The following is a 21,954-nucleotide window of genomic DNA, read 5'->3' on the forward strand; positions in this document are numbered from 1 at the left end:
CCTCAGTCTCCTGAACGGCGGCCGCGTCCATTGACTTCGCGATAATCGATGCAAAGAGTCCTCGGGCGTTGAACGATGAACATGTTAGGGAGTCGTGGATGGGCTCGGTGCAATGTGCAAAGTCAACAAGCACTCGAGTGGAAAAGAACACACAGTAGAGGACGGGCGGGCAGTGAAGGGGCAGACATTGGACACCCTCCTCCATCTATCGATGAGGCAAGTACACTTGTGGTCCCCGCGATCGACAGATGTTACCCTCCCAAATGAGTCTTACTCGCCGAGACAAAAAATCGCTGCCGTCAATCTGGGGGGCATAGCCACGAAGGAACACATCACGAGCGTAGGGCAGGCTGCTGCCGCAGTCGGTGTAACGCAGAGTTCAGCTGGCCCTGCACTGCGGGCTCCTCAGTGAGTAGGTACTCCTTGGATGTCATTGTCTCACTTCCAAGCAAATGATCTCACTCCGTAATCGACCCCGACCTTAGAGCTTCTTTCTGCCCACTTGAGTAGGTAGCCGTGACTCTATACAACGGGCCCCCGCGGGGAACCTCGCAGGACCGGGGTCTACTCCGTGGTGTGGGAGTTGATGCAGTAGCCTTATTCCACTTGAACCCCAGTTGCCAAGCTTCACCCCGACTATGTCCTCTGGGTCTGTGGCGCAGCAGGATACCAGGCGATGAACAATATGCATAATATTCATAAGCAAGACATAGTGATGACAGCAGGAGAGCTGGGCGATCTGCACCTTGCAGCCCCAAACTCATCTTGTGAACGTCGATTGGCTTGGGCAAAGCCACAGTTCAAGTGCTGCCTGGCGCCGTACATCTGCAGCTTCCTCCCGTATTCGGGATCGAGTACAAGAAACTCAGCGTCGGCGGGTGAAGTCAGTTGCGAGTGCCCGAGATGAGGCTTCTCTAGGACTTAAGGACTTCTGGAATGACACATCAAAATCCCAAGAGTTCGTCTCGTTGGTCAATGTAACCCCCCGATACCTCAATAGTTTAGCACGTTTCCCGGTGGTACAAAGGGCAACACTGCGGTCAATCTGGCATCTGTCACTCAAGGCTCCTTCCATTGCCTGATGGGATGGTGGATGGCAGGGAGGCGGAAAGGTTTGGCTTCGCCTCCACATTCACAGCCCTACATATGGGGGGGGGGGGGGTGGGGGAGACCAGATGCCCCTCGCTTCACTCTACTCCGCATCTGGTATATACGAGTAGACAAGTAAACGGGACGACGATCGCTGGCTCGAAGGATGAAAATGACGGGCCTGTGCATGGGCTGCCATCTGATTGTACAACGCCAGCCGAGGAAAGCCTGCGAGACAAAGTCTCAGTGAGACGCGGGACGCGGGACGTCGTCATTCAATCCTATTGGGGGCCATGAGGTCTCACTTCCTGGGCCATGGTTCATGCCGTTTCGCGCTCGCATAGGCGACCATAATGACAGTGCCCTACCTATATGACTGAGCGGCCTGGCTTCCGTTCACTTAATACCCAGGATAGGCCTGGCTCGCGATCGATTTCAGCCCTATATTGGCTACTCGTGATGCTACTTATCGTGGTATTGCTGATAAGTGCCAATTAAGTCCATAATCTCCCAGAACGATCATATTGACAACGGCATGTCTGATATCGACACTCTCGGCCAGGCCGAGTCTCATTCTGGCCATGACAGGGTTACAAAACAACAAGCCCGCCACCGGCATATCAACGACCGGGCGGTAATCGAGAACCCTCTCTGTAAGCTCCATGTCCGAGGACTCCAAACATTCAACTCTACTACTCAAAATCCCCTTCCCTTCTAAAGACCGCTTCTTTTGCTGACTCAAATCTCTCCATTTAGCTCACTATACCGACGAACAGCTAGAGGCAGATGTCACGTCATTCGCGGAGAGGTATCTGAACGTCGATAAGGGAGCTTTGATACGAGCTGCGCGTGTGGCAAAGGATATCAAGCTATATGACGAAGTTGCGAGAAACCCAAGCGGTGCGGCAGGAAAGGAGCTTCCGGTCCAGCTGACGGCGGAGGAGAAGCGGGCACTTGTTCGGGAACGCGACGTCCCGTTCAGCGAAAAGGGGATGTGGACCATCATCATTACTGTGTCCCTCGCAGCATTCTTGCAAGGTAGGCAAACCATCTTCTTGTCTTTGGCTCAATATCGGTTCACGGGCTCACCGAGCTCCCTAGGCCACGTGCAAGCGTCATTCAACGGCTCCTCTCTGTATGACACCGAGTTCGGGCTGAACACGACGGCAAAGAAAGACGACAACAGTGTGACGGGTAGCCATGCTGAGTTGGGAATCGATGACTGGAAGCTGGGAGCCGCAAACGCGTCTCCTTTCTTGTTCGCTGCGCTGCTGGGGTGTCCTCTTGCGCTACCCGTAAACCATTATCTCGGTCGTAAAGGGGGGATGGTGGTGGCTGCTTTTCTTATCCTGGTCAGCTCGATTGCTTCGGCCTTTGCGACGAACTGGGTGCATCTTTTTGGTATTCGGCTGGTGAATGGTATAGGTTAGTGTACACACCTCCCTTTTTCAAAGATATCACAATGCTAATGATGGGATCAGGTATGGGACTCAAGGCCGTCAGCACTCCAATCCTAGCCAGTGAGACCGCGGTTGGTTTCTGGCGTGGCACCTCCATTCTCGCATGGCAGCTGTGGGTAGCCGCGGGCCTGATGGTCGGCTTCGCCTTCAACCTGATCTTCGACACAGCGGCCAACAAGCGGCTGACCTTCCAACTCATGGTGGGCGCGCCCATGGTCCCCGCCCTCGCGCTGCTCGTCCTGGTCATCTGTTTCTGCGAAGAAAGCCCGCGCTACCTGATGCGCGTGTCGAGTCCCCGGTACGACCCGCAGCGGGCCTACGAGATCCTCAAGAAGCTGAGGAACACCGAGCTTCAGGCTCTCCGGGACATCTACCTCGTGCACAAGTCTATAGAGCAGGAGGAAGTGCCGGGCGGGGTCGCGAATCTCAAGTACATTCCGGGATTTGTGTCAACCGTGGTGGGATTCCTGCGGCAGTGGAGGCAGCTGTTTCTTGAGAGGCGGTTGAGGAACGCATTGATTAGTAGCTCGACTGTGGCGCTTGCCCAGCAACTGTGTGGTAAGACGCGAACTCTCTGAAGTGTGATTAGACGTAGATGAGAGCCGTGCTGACTTGACGCAACAGGAATCAACGTGCTGGCCTTCTACTCGGGCACGCTGTTCAGCCGCGCCGGTGCAGTGAAGCGAGATGCCATGTTCTTCAGTCTAGGCTATGGAGCTGTCAACTTCATCTTTGGGCTACCCGCCATCCGAACGATCGATACGTTGGGCAGACGGAAATGGCTGATATTGACACTCCCCGTGATGGCACTCTTCATGCTCCTCGCGGGCGTCTCCTTCAACATCCACAACCTGAATGCCAAGGTCCCAGTGGTGGCACTATTCATCCTCCTGTTTGCGGCCGCGTATTCACCTGGTCTGGGGCCTATCCCGTTCACCTACGCGTCAGAGAGCTTCCCGCTATCTCACCGCGAAGCTGGGGCCGCGGTCGCCATCGCGGTGAATCTGGGCTTTGCCGGTCTGCTCTCCGTCTTCTTCCCGCGTATCAATTCCGGGCTGGGCGACGGCGGCTCGCTATACCTCTTTGCGGGACTGAATGTCTTGGCCCTGGTCATGGTCTTCTTACTGTTGGAGGAGACCAAGAGGCGCAGCCTAGAAGACCTGGACCTCGTGTTTGCTGTGTCGAAGCGACAGTTCGTCAAGCACCAGGTTGTCGAGTACTTGCCGTGGTTCTTTAGGCGTTATGTCCTGCGGAAGCACGAGTACAAGCCGAGTCTGTATATTGATCTGATCTGGGGGTCCAGAGGCGACGAAGACGAGCGGACACGGGCGAGGGATGCGCGGCGGATGGACGGGAGGAGAGATAGTTCCGAGTCGGACAGAGACAGCACTCACGCGTAAATAGGTTGAGGACCGGGCTGCGTGAATGGACGATGAATTCTGGTGATTGCAACAGCGTTGTGGCTGAGTTCACGAAAGCGAGAAAGCGAATTGATGATTTACTTATTAGTCCTTTTGGCGTGAAACTGGTCCGCAAATTACTCGTTGGCTTTACGCGTATACGAGTCAAGGATTATTGGAATTATTTGGTGGCAATGATACTTGGCTTTGGGTCAAAAATAGGAATGCCAGACTTGTTGAAGCTTAGGAAGAATTGTTACAATTGCTGGATTTAAAAAGTTCTTTGAAGGCGTGATGCACCCAGCATTCGTTGTTGGATTGTACCTTTTGGTACCCAGGGTAGATAGTTGTGTGTCCGTGTACCTATGTCGGAGCTGCTCGTGGAAGGAGCTGAAGCTTACTCCGGAGCCAGCGGGCCGGTCAGACCCACCTCCATCCCGTCAAATCCCCGATTATTTGGCGGCGTCAGCCCGGAGTTCAAGCGAGAGCCAACGCCGCGGCCCCTCCGCCTGACCCCGCTAGAGTCCCTTGGGAAGGGCTCCCATTGGCTCCGGGGGTCACAGGTGGAACACGAAAACGAGCGAGGGTGGCAGGTGCAGTCACGCAGACGCTTTTTCCTACCTCGCGCTGCATTGTCCGGGACTCTGCAGGGCGTTTGGATGAGGGCTGCGACGCTGCGCTATGGCAGGCGTGACGATTGTGTCTTTCTTTAAAAGTCCAGGATGGTCTACTTCCCATACCTAGTTGTTAAGCCAAGCCTTTTCTCTCTCTTCTCTTTTTTGAATTACTTTACCTTGGGTTGCTTGCTTTGTTCTTCAACTAAACCCGTAGCCACGGAAACAAAACGGTTCCATTGTTCAAGGTCAAAGTAATGGACTGCTCGGCAGGGGGGTAGACCATTTGTACTCGCTTAAGGTAAAGGCCCCCGAAGGATTTAGCGCTTGGCGGTCGCTCAAGCCGTACGCTGGGCCCGATAAGGTACCTCCACCCGTCGACTGACATTGCGCATCCCGCTAATCAGGGCACCCCGTCAGGACGTCATCGAACCGTCCCAATTATTCCAATCTCGGACCTTTCGTGACCCGTGCAGTCCGCCGTCGTCAGTCGCTGCGCGTGTGTCCTGCTGCTCTCCTATCTCGAAACCGCAAAGTTGAATTTGTCTCTTCCTTCTCCAAGCTCCAGGACGTCGTCATTGCACCTTGGCGGCATAGCGAACGAGAAGCACTGCCAGATCTCGACAACACAAGCCCTCGCCATGTCCACATTTCGATTGACTATCGAAGACGGCCAGTTCCGCGACGGCTACGGTAGACAAGTTGTGCTTCGAGGCCTCAATGTCGCCGCCGACGCCAAGCTCCCCAGCGAGCCAGATCAACCCTCGCACATTGGCGACGACTTCTTCGATGGCGACAATGTCAAGTTTCACAACCGTCCTTTTCCCAAGGACGAGGCTCACGTTCATTTCTCGAGGATAAAGCGCTACGGATACAACACCATCCGTTACGTCTTCACCTGGGAGGCCATCGAAGCCGCTGGCCCAGGACGTTACGATGAAGAATGGATCCAGCATACGATTGAGATTCTGAGGATAGCTAAAGAATATGGCTTTTACATCTTCATGGACCCTCACCAGGACGTGGTATGTCTGACTGTTCTCTCCCCCATCATGTGGTTCCCAAGGCTAACAAACCAATCCTACAGTGGTCGAGGTACTGTGGTGGTTCTGGCGCCCCAATGTGGACAATCTACGCCTGCGGCCTCAACCCGCAGAGCTTCTCCGCCACCGAGGCCGCGATCGTGCACAACACATACCCGAAGCCCGAAGAGTTCCCCAAGATGATCTGGTCGACAAACTACTGGCGTCTCGCCGCCGCGACAATCTTCACCATGTATTTTGGCGGCAGGGATTTTGCGCCAAAGTGCATCATTAACGGCATCAACATTCAGGACTTTTTGCAGGGCCACTTCGTCGCCGCCTGCGCGCACCTCGCGAAGCGCATACACGAGGCCGGCGACCTCGAGAACGAGGTTGTCATCGGGTGGGAGAGCATGAACGAGCCGGGCTGCGGTCTGGTCGGCTACCAGGATATCGCCGTCATCCCCAATGCGCAGAAGCTGAAGAAGGGCTCGTGCCCGACGATCTGGCAGACGCTCCTCACGGGATCTGGCCGCGCCTGCGAGGTGGAAACGTGGGACATGGGTGGCATGGGCCCGTACAAGGTCGGTCGTTCACTGATTGACCCCCACGGTGAGATGGCTTGGCTGCCCGCCGACTATGACGACTCGAGATACGGCTGGAAGCGAGACGAGGGTTGGAAGCTCGGCGAGTGCATCTGGGCTCAGCACGGTATCTGGGATACGAAGACGGATACCCTGGTCAAGAAGGACTACTTTTCCAAAAACCCTAGGACCGGGAAAACGATCGACCACCCAGAGTTTACTAATACGTATTTCATGGACTCTTACCGGTTATACAGAGACGCTATCCGCCCCATTCACAAGAACTGCATTATGCTGATGCAATACCCGACACTAGAGCTACCACCTCAGATCAAAGGCACCGCCGACGACGATCCGATGATGGCCTTTTCACCGCATTGGTACGATGGTATTACACTCATGACGAAACGATGGAACAGAGTATGGAACGTGGACGTTGTTGGCGTGTTGCGCGGGCGATACTGGCACGAGGCACTCTCTGTTAAGGTCGGTGAGACTGCTATTCGGAACTGCTTCAAAGACCAGCTTGCGTCATTGCGGCAAGAAGGCCTGGATAGAATGGGTAATCACCCATGTGTTATGACGGAATTCGGTATCCCATACGATATGGGCGACAAGAAAGCGTATAAGACGGGAGATTACTCGGATCAGTCAGCTGCCTTGGATGCCAACTATTTTGGTGCCGAAGGCTCGGGTATGGAAGGCCACTGTTTGTGGGTTTACGTTGCAAAGGTAAGCAACCTCTCTCATGCGCGATGTCACCCTAGCTAACACACGTTAAAGAACACTCACGAGCACGGTGATCTCTGGAACGGCGAGGATCTGTCAGTCTTCTCACTAGACGACAAGACACTACCCATGTCGCCTCTCCCCCGCAGCCCATCACCCAACCCGTCGTCAGACCTCAAGCGCAACTCCATGAGCAGAGACGTTCCGGACGAATCGACCGTCACGCCGGAAAACCTGCAAAGCACAATCACGAACCCGTCGATATCATCCGCCCCCTCCAAGGACCCAGAGCTGACCAACGCGCCGGGCCTCCGCGCCGCCGAGGCCTTTGTGCGGCCGACCCCCGTCGTCGTGGCGGGCGACGTGCTCGAGTACGGCTTCGACCTGCGCAGCTGCACCTTTACGCTCAAGCTCAAGGCCGCCGCGCCTCCATCCGAGACGGCGCCGACGGTGGTGTTCTTGCCCGAGTTTCACTACCCACAGGATAACTGCACGGTCGAGGTGTCGTCGGGCAAGTGGGCGATCAGCATGGATGATGACGAGGGCCCGCTGCTGCAGAAGCTCAGGTGGTGGCACGCGGACGGGGAGCAGACGCTCAAGGTTACGGGCTTGGTGAGGCAGCATAACATCGTCGAAGGATCCGAGGAGGACATGGGGTACCTGGAGCAGTGCCAGCAGAACTACGCTAGGTGCAGCGTGATGTAAAGAGTGTGTTATGGTCAGGATTGGGATGAGAAGAGTTGCCAGGCGAGGTTATCCAGAGATACGAACAGGGTCCGCCACACGGCCCGCCCATGATGTGATGGTCAAGAGGTGGTTATTGCAGGCATTGTTTTTTCTTTACATTTAGAGCAATGAAGAGGGCGAAGGATTTTTGGCGGCTTTCAAGGCACACCTCTGGCTATCAGGGAGTTAATGGGGAGCATACTTGTTGGCTTATGATGACCTCCCGTAATTGTTCGTGATGTTTGAACGTAATGTTGAGTGGAGCGTGTCCCTAATCGCCCCTTAATCTTTCATATCTAGCAAGCAACTAAGACAAACCGAGAGACCCTGCAAATACATCCGATGTTTCAACATCACCTTAGTAAGATTAGGTACATTAGTCTGCGATGACACGCATGTCGATGATGGGCTAAGTTTTGCGCTTAGCTGACTTGACTAAGGTACCTACCCGATTCTCATTAGTAGTAGTCCTCCTACATCGGGTTTTCGGACAGGAATGGTCAAGCGGCAGTCTTTTTTCCCCCCCTTCCCCCTTCTTCTGCAGTCTACAATTAAACTTTTCTTGTCCTTGGTGGTCCACCGGGCAACTTGTCTCATGCTTCTCTGATGCAGCGTTGACGTGCGTTTGTGTCGGCTGCTCGGGTGGTGTGGTTCATGCACTCCCGGCCCCGGCGGCGGCTCGGCTGCAACATCATCATACATGGCACATCCGCGAGTTGTCAGGGACACGACGGTTCAGTTTGTGGGATGAGATATGGCTAGCGACATATAACACACCTTGGCCGGTAAAAAAAAAAAAAAAAGGCCAAAAACATACATCACCAGGTATTCGCTGATCGTCACCGACTCAACTACTGATCTGGCCCTCATCGGCTTGTCTATGGGAGAGCGGACGGGATCCCGAATTTTCCGATGGGTGTGGTCGTATGTGCTTGTTCGGTGAGGTCAATTGCATTATAGCGGAAAGACAACGCCAGGTGGAATGGAAATCCATGTCGTCGATGATCTGTACGGTTGTGGATATTGGTTTCAGTGGTGGGGGATGACGTCGGCCAGCTGGGCCTCTTGCCCGGTAATGAACGAACTGTTGCTGGGAATGGGGTAGTGGTAGATGATACTATAAGTGTGTTTTCTATATGTGGTTGATATGCAATATGGAGGTGTTTGGGCCTCGAGAGGGAGAGAGTAGCGATGCTTGGCGATTGCGCCGAAGAGTAGGTATATTTTGCGAGTAACCATTAATGGCGAGACACAAAGATCTCCTGAGCAGAACATCTTTTTTCTTCCAAAGTGAAGGTTGAGTGAAACCCATGAGCTGAGAACTCGCAGCTGCGTCTTGAGGTTGAGGCTGAAAATGCTCCAAGGCGAAGAAGCTCCTGCGGGACCGGGGGCGGGGACTAAGGCCGGCGGCCGGGTCTGGGGTAGACCATAATGCGGCACGGGTACTTCAAACGTCGCACGGTTGGAACCTGAAAGAACTTTGGGCCTTGATTCCTGATTCTCTCTCAAGGACGAAAGAGGACAGCAGAGGATACAAGTTGGAGGACGAGGAGGGCACAAGGGGAGCCGGAGACATTTAAGATGGCGCTTGTCGGATTCTGGCGAATGAGACGTCGAGAGCCATGCTGGCGGTTGGCTGCATTTTGCGAGGATCGCGGCTCACCGGTTCGTCGGTCTGGCGGCGGGGAGGTTTGGAGGAGCGCTTGTGTGCCTTGCTGCTTTAAGAGGAGTGATTGGTTCTGGTTGGTATTCACTGATGCTTTCAATACGCTTTCGATGATACCCAGCCATGTACCTCAATTTGTGCACGCCGATGAGCACTTATTCTCATGCAGTGTGCTGCATCTGGTAGTTGTGCATCTGAACTGCAAACCCCTTACTTTGCGACTTGCAAATGACTATTCATCTCCATCGGTATCAAAAACGAGTGATGGCACCTCGTTCAATTTGAAAATATCGAGCAAAGGGGGTCGAGTTGAAATGAATTGTTCGTGTTAGAGCGGCAGGTTAATAAGGTAGCGCGAGGTGGGCACCCGCTACCCGGCCCCTCATGCAAACCTGGAAAGGCCCAAATGAAACAGACGGGGCCCTGCGTCGGGTTGCGGGTGGATTCATTGATCTGGGTCTAGCTGCTTTCTGGAGTAGGTGTGTCTTACTCTTGGATCTTGAGATGAGGCTGGAATTGGATTTAGCGGACATTGGGATTTGGGGATGAAACAGAGAATCCTGAAAGTACCGGTATCTGTACGAAGTTCGTACCTCGAGACCTCTCCCAGCTGAGTAAGCCGATGTAATGGTTGCGAGGACGTACCTTTGGGATGAGGTGCTGTGTGCTCATGCAAGGAATCAACCAAGCAGGCAGGTCCTTTCCATTTGTTGGTTGCACTGCGCGCGCCTGGCTTCCACTGGCCTCTGCTGCCGAGAACAAGACGGCAACATCTTGGACTTGGACAAACCACCACGAACACGGAAACACGACGACACATGAGCATTGTCTTTGATCGCGCTCTATCTGTACAAGCTGTTACCGACGACGATTCATACGGTATACCCAAAACGAGTCACTGACCATCACCGAGTCCTGACATCGTTCTGAAAAGGACCCGTGATTGCGCCTTTGTATCGTCTGCGCCGAAGCCCACACAGGATTCTTTACCAGCCAGAAACCCACGAGTCGCACTCTTCCATCCTACGACCAGCGCAAGAGGTCGTTGCCGGACGGATAGGCTGTACGAATAGCCCCTCGTCACACCCTCACGGTGCCTTCATTGGCCCGGAGATCTGCACGGCACATCCGCCCCCCGCCAAAAGCTGCGTGTGCGTGGGATAACGCACGCCAGAGCCGAAGCCAACGTCCACTTCCCACGCCAGTTTCGAACAGTCTCATCCCATCTACGAATGCTCTGCCGCCACTCGCTGCAGTCTTAGAGATAGCCTGCCAACACTAGCCCAAAGAGTTAGTGTAGACGCACCTCGTCGCGGCCCAGCCTCCAGCATTCACACGCATCCGCCATTCTCTAAGCGCGCTACAAAGTACTCACGCACTCAGGGTACGGAGTGTAGGTACTGTCCTTTCTGTGGGCTTGTCTTCTGTTCTGCCTCTATCTGCCCGCTTTTGCACAACATACCAGTACCCTGCCAGTCTGCCACTACCTATCCACATCCGTAAGCTGAAAGACATTGAACGGCTGCTACCTTACATTCACATACCACCCACCCCTCTCTCCCGTCCAAAGTCCCCATTCGGTTCTCGTCTTCTTCTCTTCAACATTCCTACAACCTGACGAATTCCTCCAGATATACCTAGCGCGCCCGAGAGAGTCAAACTCCAAGCAGCTGCTCGCCAAGACCACCAACACGATCTACGATAATTAGGCATAACGCCCTGGTGCCAATACAGCGACAGTCGCCGCCTTACCGCAACATGACTACGGTCTGAAGGCCCGCTCGCGCCCACCAGCCCACACCACCACCCCTGCCATGTGCCGCGTACCCATACCATCCATACCTGGCATACCATGAGCACCAGCTCGCGCCAACGCTCTGCGACCCGATCTGATACCCACGACCGAAATTCGAGCCCATTCCCATCTGTGCCTCGATCCAGAGACGAGATACACAATCTCGACGGTTTCGTCTTCAACGTCAACGACTTACCCACCCATACCTCGACGACGAGCTCGACAACACCAAAGATCCTGTCTCCGAACATCAACGGTAACGGCGCTCTCTCGCCGTATCCTCAGCCGAGGAACTCCAACTTTCTTTCCGCCGGCGGTCTTCGCCCGAGGGCCTCGACTGCGAGCTCCGTTCCGACAACACCTCTACTCGGGCTCGATCCCGCGAGGCCAGCCACCAGAGCTGGCCCGCCTCCCCCGCCGGCCATGTATCAAAACACCCAGCGACATGCCTCTTCGACCGACCCCTCGAGGCCCTTCCAGGTCCCCCCTCCACCGCCGCCTATGTCGCCGCCCGTGCAAGGCCAGATGAGCAACATGATGTCGATACCTCCTCCGCCCCCGAGATTTCCTTCTGCTCCTGGCGCAACGGGAGGAAGTGGAATGATGCTTCCGCCGCCTCCAGGGCCACCGCCTGGAAGCGCAATGGCAGGCCAAGCACCATGGCACGGCGCTTTTGGGCGCATGTACGACGGTCGTGGCGGCTTCAATATGCCACCTCCCCCACCTGGACAACACCAGGCCTACAATCCAAAGTTACACGCGCAGGTTGCGACAGGAACGACACTATCGATACCGCCGCCACCTCCACCGAACGAACATGTTATGTCGGCAACCTACATACCGCAAGGCGACACGTATGGCGAAGGCGTTGGAATACCTGGTCTAGGCGGCTTTGACGAAAATGCCACATTCTCGGCAACCTCTCAGAGCTCATGGCCTACCAACAGTCAGACCAGCGGTGATACTGCAATGACCACGCCGCAAGACGATGTGTCAGGAGGGAGAGACAGAATGTACGCTCAAGCAATGCACAGCCGTGGGATGTCAACGACCTCCAATGCCACGTCAATTAGCACCTCCAGCATCCACCCAGAGCTGGCGGCGCAATGGCCGTTGGAAAAGGTGCTGTTGTGGCTGGCTACGAATCAATTCTCCAAGGATTGGCAGGAGACTTTCAAGGGGCTTAATCTGCATGGTGCTCACTTCCTTGAGCTCGGTAGTATGCACGGTGGTCGGGGTAACTTTGGCATGATGCACCAGCAAGTGTACCCAAGATTGGCTGTCGAGTGCACAAACAGCGGGACGGGCTGGGATCAGCCGCGGGAGCGAGAAGAAGGCAAAAGAATGCGACGTCTCATCAGAAGCATCGTGACCGGCCGGCCGGCTGACCCTTCCAAAGTCTCGTCGCATGGCCGAAAAGAGTCGGTCAACCACGGCAATAACTTACCTAGCGCTGGGACGGATATGGCAGAGTCTCCCAACGTGAGTATGATTACCCGTGTGGGTGAACACCCAAAGACTGATGGACGGCAGACGCCTATCAAAGCGCCGGGGCCTGGTTTTGGCGGCCGTCGATTTTCGCAAACGAGATCGACGACCATGCCAACTCTAAACAGCACCATGAGTTCGGATTCAAGCCACAGAAACATCATGAAGCAGATTGATGGGGATGGGGTCCGCCGGCAAAGTCCAAATGCCAGCGAGTCCGGCGAGGGCACATTCCGTCCACCCCCCTTGCGGACCGACAGCCCGAACGGCAGTCCAAATCCTCAGAGCGCTTCGCTGTTCCCCTCCTCCGCTGGCAACATGTCAGCGTCTCCTCATTCGACCAAGTTTGGACACAGGTCGAGAAATAGCACAGATTCTGTCTCTTCCAACGCCGCTATTTACGGGTCAGGTATCCCACCTGAAGCTACTCAAATGCTGCGTAGTGGGATGAACATTGCAGACATCATTCAAGCCACTCGAAACGGCGAGCCTCGGCGGCTCGGGCAAGACGGAGGGCGTCCATCGCCGCAGGATTCTACTGGCGATCGTTCAGCCGGCACCGAGCCTCCGTCCTCTGCTAAGGATTCTAAGAGTTTCCTCAGTCTCAGCTTCTTGTCGAGAAAGAACAAGCAAAAGAAAGAAGACGGCTTCCCAAGCCCCGACGACATGGAATCGCCGACGTCTCCAGCTCTCAGCTTCAAGCCTCATTCTTTTGGCTCCCGCTTTGGAAACAACAGCGAAACCTCTTTGGACATTCGACCTGGATCCAGTTTTGATGTTCACGAAAAGGACTCGGCCAAGTCTAGACGTCCTGGCCCTAACAGAGTGTTTGCGCTGGCTACCTTGGACGGATACAATTATCGCATGTGCGACATCACCGAGGCCGAATCGGCCATGGACCTTCGTCTCGTCATTTGTAGCAACTTGGGTCTGATGGATGCCACGACATCTCAAATTTACCTCACAGAGCTTGGCAAATTTAACCATGAGAACCCTCTGGACGACCAGAAACTCCTAAATAATCGCAAGCATAGGGCCGATGCAACAGGGGCTCTCAAGTTCTTCATCCGTCAAGGTGGAAATGCGCCTCAAGGCTCTAGCCACGCCAATGGCAACCCAACGCATACATCCCTTGACGAGGAGGCATACAACCGACTGAACGGGTTGTCGCGGACAAGATCCAGCTCTTCTCCCCCAACATCGAGGCAAAACACCATGACCGGCGAAAGGGTAGATGACAAGATGCTTGCTCAAGAAGCAAGCGAGTATCGTGCCGAGATGGAGCGTAAGCAGCGTGAGTACCTCGAAAAGAGACGTAAAGCTGCTGGTTCCGGCAACACGCCAGAGAGTGCTACTACGCCGTATGGTATTCACGGCAGGACCGTCGATTTCGACCAGCCACGCCAATCACCTTACGAGGACAAGAAGCCGGAAGTGCTGTTCCCCGTACGGAAGCCTCCTGCGCCGCCGAGTGACCCATCAGCTACCTTACTCAAAGCCAACTCATTGAGTCGGAAGACGGGGCATGCGATGCGGTCGTCTGCCGATGGAGCTCCTACGCCGCGACGGCCCTCGACTCTGTTCGAGGACATGGAGCTCCCCGGCCAGAACGGAGACCGTAAAAAGAAGACTTCGAGCCAGCCTGTCGCCGGGATTGGTGCAGCACTTGTGGGCATGGGCAGAGGCCTTGGGGCAGTTGGCGTTAACGCTAACCGAAGATCCAAGTCGCCCAACCGAGTGTCATCGCAACCGGCTTTAGGCAACGAATACTCAGACCGAGGTAAGGGAGCTATTTCATCTGTTGACTTTGCGAAGTCGTTTTCGGGCCGAGACAGCCCTCAATCAGCGTTGTCTGGCTCGCCCGGCACTCTGACATGGAGTCGCGGGAACATGCCCTTCTTTGTGCCGGACTACTCTCCCGAGGGTACTCCGATCCCGCGGAGGCAATCTAAGAAAGGAATGGCAGCTAAAACAAACCAAACAGTACACAGAGTTGCCTCGCGCGAGATCAGCCCCAGCTCCATGAACCCCCCACCATTTCCCCAGAGTGCACCACCCCAGCCTCACCGTCGCAAGTCTCACGGGCCGGACTTTGACTTCCTCGAATCCGAAGTCAGCTTTGAGAAGCCTGCTCCGCCACCTGCTCCAGAGCGTGCCGATGATTCAGGGGATGACTCAGATGATGGCCTGTTTGCAATTCCCATCGCTGCTGCCAAGCCCAAGCCGACAAAGATCACTCGTATTTTTGACGGCGACGATTCGCCTGATGAATCGACTGACAAGCGGCCAAACTTGACGGTGAATACGTCTAGATCTAAGGGAAAGCAGCTTTCAGTGTCATTCACGTCTCCCAAGTCCTTGGGCAGTGCAAGCAATAGAACCCCCGAAGGCGAAGAAGAAGACGCTCTCATGAGTGCCAGGAGCGGTAAGAGTTCACGCAGAACTCCAAACACGCCTCAGTCGGAGTCTGAGGATAGTAAGCTGGGCAGGAGGAAGTCTTTTGTAGAGAAGGATGTCTGGGCCAACCGCCCGACCACCGACGCCCTTATTAACAACCTCGATGACTTCTTCCCCAACCTGGATCTTGATCAACCCGTACTGGAAGAAGGCGAGGCAGAGGCCAACCCACCGTCTCCCATCGCTGAGGGAGAGGAGAAGGAAGCCTCTAAACGTCCGGCGCCACCCCAGTCACCACCAAGTCTTCGTGCGGCCATTTCCAATAATCGATCATTTTACAACGACAACGATACGCTTGGATCGGATGAGTCTACTCTCAAGGCACTTGAGCGTCCTGCGTCGGTCGCGTCGGTTGCACAAAGGAGTGTTCGACGCTCAGGCGGCCTAGGCCGGATGAAGTCCATTCGTGAGGTTGCCCGTGGCGCTCATGAGGCTAATAAGCGGTTCACCACGACGACAACTACACAACCTGGCCAGGCTACCCAGAACACATCAGTACTGATGAGGAGAAAGAGCACAAAGATGTTCAATGCCAATATTGTACAAATTCGGCCCGATCAGCGAGGCAGCATGGTCATGCCGCAGATTCCCCAGGACACCATCCCCAAACGCCAAACCACATTCCGGTGGTTCAAGGGCCAACTTATCGGCAAGGGTACGTATGGCCGTGTCTATCTCGGTATGAATGCTACGACCGGAGAATTCTTGGCTGTCAAGGAAGTCGAGGTCAACCCCAAGGCTGCGCAGGGCGACAAGGCAAAGATGCGTGAGCTGGTGGCAGCTCTCGATCAGGAGATCGAGACAATGCAGCATCTTGACCACGTAAACATTGTGCAATACCTTGGATGCGAGCGTAAGGAGACCTCTATCAGTATTTTCCTCGAGTACATTTCTGGTGGCAGTATCGGATCTTGCCTGCGCAAGCACGGCAAGTTTGAGGAGTCTGTCGTCTCATCACTCACTCGGCAGATGCTTTCTGGTCTTGCGTACCTTCACAGAGAGGGTATTTTGCATCGCGACCTCAAGGCGGACAACATCTTGCTAGACCTCGACGGAACTTGCAAGATTTCAGATTTCGGTATCTCAAAGAAGACGGACAACATTTACGGCAACGACAAGTCCAACTCGATGCAGGGCTCAGTGTTCTGGATGGCACCAGAGGTTATCCGCTCTGAAGGCAAGGGCTACAGCGCCAAGGTCGACATCTGGAGTTTGGGCTGCGTTGTCCTGGAGATGTTCGCTGGTCGACGACCTTGGTCCAAAGAGGAAGCCGTCGGAGCCATCTACAAGATCGCCAATGGAGAGACGCCGCCTATCCCTGATGAAGTTCGGGAAACAATCAGTCCACTGGCCATCGCTTTCATGCTGGACTGTTTCACTGTGTAAGTCTGATCCCATATGGTCATTAGTCCAGTACTAACTTTCGATAGAAACCCGCTGGAGCGGCCTACAGCAGATGTCCTGCTTTCGCAGCACCCGTTCTGCGAGCTGGACCCTAATTACAACTTTTTCGATACGGTGTTGTACTCCAAGATTCGCGGGAAAGACGTCTAGGGGAGAGAGGCCTTGGAGAGCTCACTGTGAGCTCTGTGAGAAAAGAAACAGGATGCGTGTGTAGCGGAGACCGCGTCAGGGCGGTAGATTTTGGGCGGACTCGTCGTGAAAATGCCTGTTTTAAGACGCTCGTTGGTCGTTGCAGCGATGGCGCAAGGGGAGTCGCATTCGGATCACTGGTTTTGTCTCGCAAAGCGTGTACTTTCTTGGTGCTCGTCTGCTTCTTGAATATTTATTTAAGTAGAGTGCGCCTCTGCTGGGCGGCCCGAACTCCGCCCAGAACTCGGGGCTGGCGTAGTACATATCGAGGCGGCCAGTAATTACATGGAAAGGGCAAAAGAATCCCCTCAAAGCAACCCTCCACGGAGCGACTGTTCTATTATGCTTGAAGTCGCTGGTCATTGTTGTTATTTTACTTCTAATTGATTAACTACTATAATCCGTTAGTTGTCAGTCGCAGTCAGAGTGGTACGTTGAGGTAACTAAGGTACCTATTCATAGGTACCTATCGTAGGTAAGGTACCTTATCAGATGGATTGGAATTCCTTATCTTATCGAATAGTGGTGATGTAAAGCTTATGGCTACCTACCTACCCAGTGCTAAGGTAGGTGCCACGTCGGGGAGCTGCTATGCTCAAAGCGGGGCATGATGTAATAAGGGAGGTGTTGATGGTGGGGCACTGCCCTCTGTAGCGCTCACCACAGCTCATGCCTCACTGAGCCTCTCATGCGAGGGTTTACTGCAAGAGAAGGCACCAACGGGAATCTCACTTCATCCGCCAACACACACCAGGGCTGGATCAACACACTGTAAATCCCGAACCTCTGTTCTCGGTCTCTTATTTTCCTTCACGTTCTTTCTTCCTCTCACTCGCGGCCTTCCAGCACCACGGTGATGCCCCACCTTTGGAAGAATACCTCACGTTCATGATTCACGACATCTGTCACTAGCCACGATGTCCGGGGCCAAGGCTGTGCTGAAGGCCATTGGCGACTCCATGAAGCAGCAAAAATGGGATGATGCTATTCAGAAGGCGACTGACTTTCTTGAGCGGGAGCCAAAGAACTACCAAGCGTAAGGGCTCGTTGGATTTCCTGCGTCTCTACACCGAAGGCAGCTGCTGACACTGGTCGCAGGACCATCTTCCTCGCTTTTGCCCTCGACAAGAAGAGCCGTGTCGATGACGCGGAGAAGGCTTACAAGTCTGCGGCTTCACTACGACCAAAGGACAGCCAGGCATGGCAAGGCCTCATCAAGCTCTACGAGAAGCAAGACCGCAAACGCTTAGCCGCCTACCAGCAGGCTGCCATCAGCTTGGCTGAGATTTACCGTGATGCAGAAGACATGTACAAGTGTCAAGATGTCATTGATAAGTTCATTGACTTTGCGAGATCTCAAGGGGATACTTCGCAATACATCGAAGCTCTCAGTGTCATCTTGCCCGGGAGTCCGATTTACCCTGCTCTCGAGGGTCGCGTTCCACACCCGGCCAAAACCTACGAGACCATGGCGCAGATGATTGAGACAGACGAGAAGAAGCGCATAAATACACTCATTGGCGAACGACGGACAAGGATCGGCGCGCGCCTGACTGAGGTCACGCTCGAGGTCAAGCGTGAAGTCATAGCTCAGAGCAAGCTCGAGTTCGTCTACCACCAGCTGATCAACTGGACGAACGATGACGATCTCCGGCGGAAATATGAAGAAAAGCTTCTCCAGTACTGCTACGACCGGCTCCTGGTCGCACCACACGGCCCGGAAAAGGGTCAGGCTCTTCAAGCTGTCCTGAAACTGGCGCTTGACATGGTCATCATCAAGCACCCCTTCCGGCTTGCCTGGGAGATTGCCATTGACTACAAGGACGCCAAAGAGATCAAGGAATGGGACGTCAATATGCTGAGAGACTATTGCACGTTCTTCCCCGAGACCGATCTCTACAAAGTCATTACCGGCTTTCTTACGAGTAGCATCTCTCCCTTCCCTAAGCCAACACCGGCGGCTCTCGAAGCGGAGGAAACCGAGGAGGAGAGCGAGGACGACGAGGGAGGCGGCGTTTCCATGGTGCCTCTCACCGAACAGGATAGAATCCTTATGATGACTGAGGGCATCACTACGTCGAACTCACTATTCGCTCACCGATTAATGGGAGAGTACTACCAGCATTTGGAGGAATACGAAACGACGGTTGAACTGATGCGAAAGTCGATGGGACACATCAAAACGGAGAGAAACAAGACTGGCATGTCGTTCCAGAATACCCACGATGCCTTCTCTTTGTACTTGGCAACAGGGTTGGTGTTCTTCCAGTCACCGAGACATCACACTGAGGCCAAGTCGCTGTTTGAAGGGGTTCTATCACATGATCCGTCGTCTACTCCAGCCTTGATTGGTGTCGGTCTCATCTACGAAGAGGAGGAGGATTACGACGACGCCATAGATTTCTTTGGGCGTGCTCTGGAGAGAGACCCCTCCAACCTACGGGTCAAGACCGAATCTGCCTGGGTCCAGGCGCTCAAAGGAGACTTTGAGACTGCAAAGGCAGAGCTGGAGGATTCGCTGCCTCTCATCGAGGAGATGCCTACGCCTTCGAAGGAGCTTCTCGCGCAGACACAGTATCGACTAGGTTCATGCATCTGGAACATTGACACATCAAAGGCAGCACGCAAAAGCCGCACCGGCGCTTATTTGTACTTCTTGGACGCCTTGAAGAACAATCTCAACTTTGCGCCAGCCTACACGAGTCTCGGTGTCTACTACGCCGACTACGCCAAAGACAAGAAGAGAGCCAGACGCTGCTTCCAAAAGGCTGTAGAGCTCTCTGCTTCCGAGGTCGAAGCCGCCAAGCGTCTTGCTGAGTCTTTTGCTGACGAGGGCGACTGGGACAGAGTCGAGCTTGTGGCGCAGCGTGTGGTTGACTCTGGAAAGGTCAAGCCGCCCCCGGGCTCGAAGAGGAAGGGCATCAGCTGGCCCTTCTCTGCCCTTGGCGTGGCAGAGCTGAACAAGCAGGATTTCCACAAGTCTATTGTGTCTTTCCAGTCTGCACTGAGAATCCACCCAGAGGACTATCACTCGTGGGTCGGCCTGGGCGAAAGCTACTACTCTTCCGGCCGATACATCGCAGCCACCAAGGCGATTCTCAACGCCCAGAAGCTGGAGGAGACTGCGCCTGCCGAGACTCTGGGCGACACTTGGTTCACCAAGTACATGCTTGCTAATGTCAAGCGTGAGCTGGCTGAATTCGATGAGGCCGTCGCTCTGTACCAGGATGTCATTGAGGGCCGCCCTGATGAGGACGGAGTTGCCATTGCTCTAATACAGACCATGGTTGACAGTGCTCTCGACAGTGTAGAAAAGGGCCTGTTTGGCAAGGCGGTGCACCTCGCCATCGACACGATAGACTTTGCATCAAAGGCCGCTCCTAGCGTCACCGAGACCTTCAACTTCTGGAAGTCGCTTGCGGATGCTTGCTCCGTCTTTTCCGCGGTACAAAGCCGAGCGGTTGACTTCCCAGCAGATGTAATCATGACACTAATCGACAGTGGCGACAAGGAGGCATATGACCTCTTTGCCGACGTGGATAACGTCGGAACCGGTGTCATATCTGCAAAGGGCTTGTTCTCTGAAGATGAGAGACTTGGTGTTGATCTGACAAGATGCATCCACGCAACCATCTTGTGTCATAAGCGGGCAATCCACGTCTCTGCAAACGACTTGCATGCCCAAGCAGTCGCATATTATAACCTTGGCTGGGCCGAGCACCGGGCTCACATTTGCCTGCCCTCGAGCATCAGGAAGAAGTCGAGCGTCTACTTGAAGACGGCCATGAAGTGCTTCAAGCGAGCCATTGAACTGGAAGCCGGTAACCCGGATTTCTGGAACTCTTTGGGTGTCGTCACGAGCGAGGTCAACCCGGCCGTCTCGCAGCACTCGTTCGTTCGCAGCTTACACCTGAACGAGAGAAGCCCGGCAGCCTGGACCAACCTCGGCACCCTCGCCCTTCTCCAGAACGACGTGCAGCTCGCGAACGAAGCCTTTAACCGGGCGCAGTCAACTGATCCCGACTACGCGCATGCGTGGCTCGGCCAGGGCTTTGTGGCACTCTTGTACGGAAAGGTCAAGGAGGCCAGGGGCCTGTTCACGCACGCCATGGAGATCGCCGAGGCATCGTCGGTGCTCACCAGACGCCAGTACTCGGTGGCCGTGTTCGACTTCATCCTGGGCACGACGTCTGCCAACGTCGCCTCCCTGATTCAGCCCATCTTCGGCCTCGGCCAGCTCAACAGCCTGAAGCCACAGGACCTCGCGTACGGACACCTGTCGGCCATGTTCCTGGAGCGGACCCATGATACGGGAAAGGCGGTGGAGACGCTGGAGAAGATCTGCGGCATTCTCGAGTCCGACTACGAGGTCACTGAGTCCCCGCAGTCCCTCGCGCATTTCGCGCTGGCCAAGACCGACCTGGCGCGGTCCTACCTCGCCGCGGGCGCATTCGAGCAAGCCATCGAGTGCGGCGAGATGGCGATTCAACTGAGCGCCGACGAGTCCGACAACGAGCTGAGCAGGGAAGAGCGCAAGAAGGCGCGACTTTCGGCGCACTTGACCGTCGGGCTGGCGCAGTACTACAGCGAGGATGTTAACGAGGCGCTCCTGTGCTTCGAGTCGGCGCTCGAGGAGTCTGACAACAACCCCGATGCGGTCTGTCTCCTCGCGCAGGTGCTCTGGGCCACGGGCGCCGAAGAGTCCCGCGAAAAGGCTCGTGTCGCGCTATTCGAGGTCATTGAGAAACAGCCAGACCACGTCCAGTCCGTCCTCCTGCTCGGCGTCATCGCCATCCTGGACAACGACGAGGAGTCGGTCGAGGCCGTCGTGTCGGAGCTGCAGGGGCTGCGGACGAGCCACAACGTCGGAGACGCGGAGCAGTCGCAGATCGGCGAGGTTCTCAACGCTATCGCGAAGCTCGGGGATTCGAGCACGGAGGAAGATGTCATGACGCAGATCCAGACGGATATCATGCTCTATCCTCACCTGCCTCACGGCTGGTCGAACCTGGCCGAGTTTAGCGGGGAGCAACATGCTGCGGCGATGGCGTTGACTGTGGCTAAGAAGGCAGCGCCGCCTAGGGGTACGCTTAAGGCGGAGAGTTTGGCAAAGGCGTATGCTGGGACGGGAGTCGCGGCAGATGCGCAGACGGCCATCTTCTTGGCTCCTTGGAAGCCTGATGGTTGGAACTCTTTGCGGGAGGCTGTTTACGGCAGCTAGTCCAGATGAAGTGCTGATATTACCGTTATTGCTGCTGAACCGAACAAGATAGGTGAAGGGTCCATGTACAGGGTCAATTTTGACCAGATATGGATCAGAAAGCGGCTCTT

General features: G+C 55.0%; 5 protein-coding genes across 5 annotated transcripts; 4 read left to right on the forward strand and 1 right to left on the reverse strand.

The window, feature by feature from the left end:
• Window positions 1-1,624: 1,624 nt before the first annotated feature.
• On the forward strand, window positions 1,625-3,949 carry CTAM01_07460 (uncharacterized protein; the record flags this gene model as incomplete). Its single annotated transcript, XM_060523482.1, has 4 exons — window positions 1,625-1,742; window positions 1,846-2,514; window positions 2,571-3,107; window positions 3,174-3,949. 4 exons carry the CDS (start codon window positions 1,625-1,627, stop codon window positions 3,947-3,949), a joined length of 2,100 nt encoding a protein of 699 aa, XP_060381858.1.
• Window positions 3,950-5,204: 1,255 nt separating this feature from the next.
• Window positions 5,205-7,603, forward strand: CTAM01_07461 (glycoside hydrolase family 5; the record flags this gene model as incomplete). The annotated part of the gene is made up of 3 exons (XM_060523483.1): window positions 5,205-5,588; window positions 5,651-6,901; window positions 6,953-7,603. The coding sequence occupies 3 exons, from the start codon at window positions 5,205-5,207 to the stop codon at window positions 7,601-7,603; spliced, it is 2,286 nt and encodes a 761-aa protein (XP_060381859.1).
• A 1,468-nt stretch (window positions 7,604-9,071) lies between these two features.
• CTAM01_07462 (uncharacterized protein) lies at window positions 9,072-9,200 on the reverse strand (the record flags this gene model as incomplete). Its single annotated transcript, XM_060523484.1, has 1 exon — window positions 9,072-9,200. The coding sequence occupies one exon, from the start codon at window positions 9,198-9,200 to the stop codon at window positions 9,072-9,074; it is 129 nt and encodes a 42-aa protein (XP_060381860.1).
• Window positions 9,201-11,142: 1,942 nt separating this feature from the next.
• CTAM01_07463 (uncharacterized protein) lies at window positions 11,143-16,584 on the forward strand (the record flags this gene model as incomplete). The annotated part of the gene is made up of 2 exons (XM_060523485.1): window positions 11,143-16,412; window positions 16,461-16,584. The coding sequence occupies 2 exons, from the start codon at window positions 11,143-11,145 to the stop codon at window positions 16,582-16,584; spliced, it is 5,394 nt and encodes a 1,797-aa protein (XP_060381861.1).
• A 956-nt stretch (window positions 16,585-17,540) lies between these two features.
• On the forward strand, window positions 17,541-21,844 carry CTAM01_07464 (tetratricopeptide; the record flags this gene model as incomplete). The annotated part of the gene is made up of 2 exons (XM_060523486.1): window positions 17,541-17,659; window positions 17,722-21,844. 2 exons carry the CDS (start codon window positions 17,541-17,543, stop codon window positions 21,842-21,844), a joined length of 4,242 nt encoding a protein of 1,413 aa, XP_060381862.1.
• Between the last annotated feature and the right edge of the window lie 110 nt (window positions 21,845-21,954).

Source organism: Colletotrichum tamarilloi (assembly GCF_030869305.1).
Source record: "Colletotrichum tamarilloi strain Tom-12 chromosome Unknown Scaffold_23.1, whole genome shotgun sequence".
Lineage (NCBI taxonomy): Eukaryota > Fungi > Ascomycota > Sordariomycetes > Glomerellales > Glomerellaceae > Colletotrichum > Colletotrichum tamarilloi.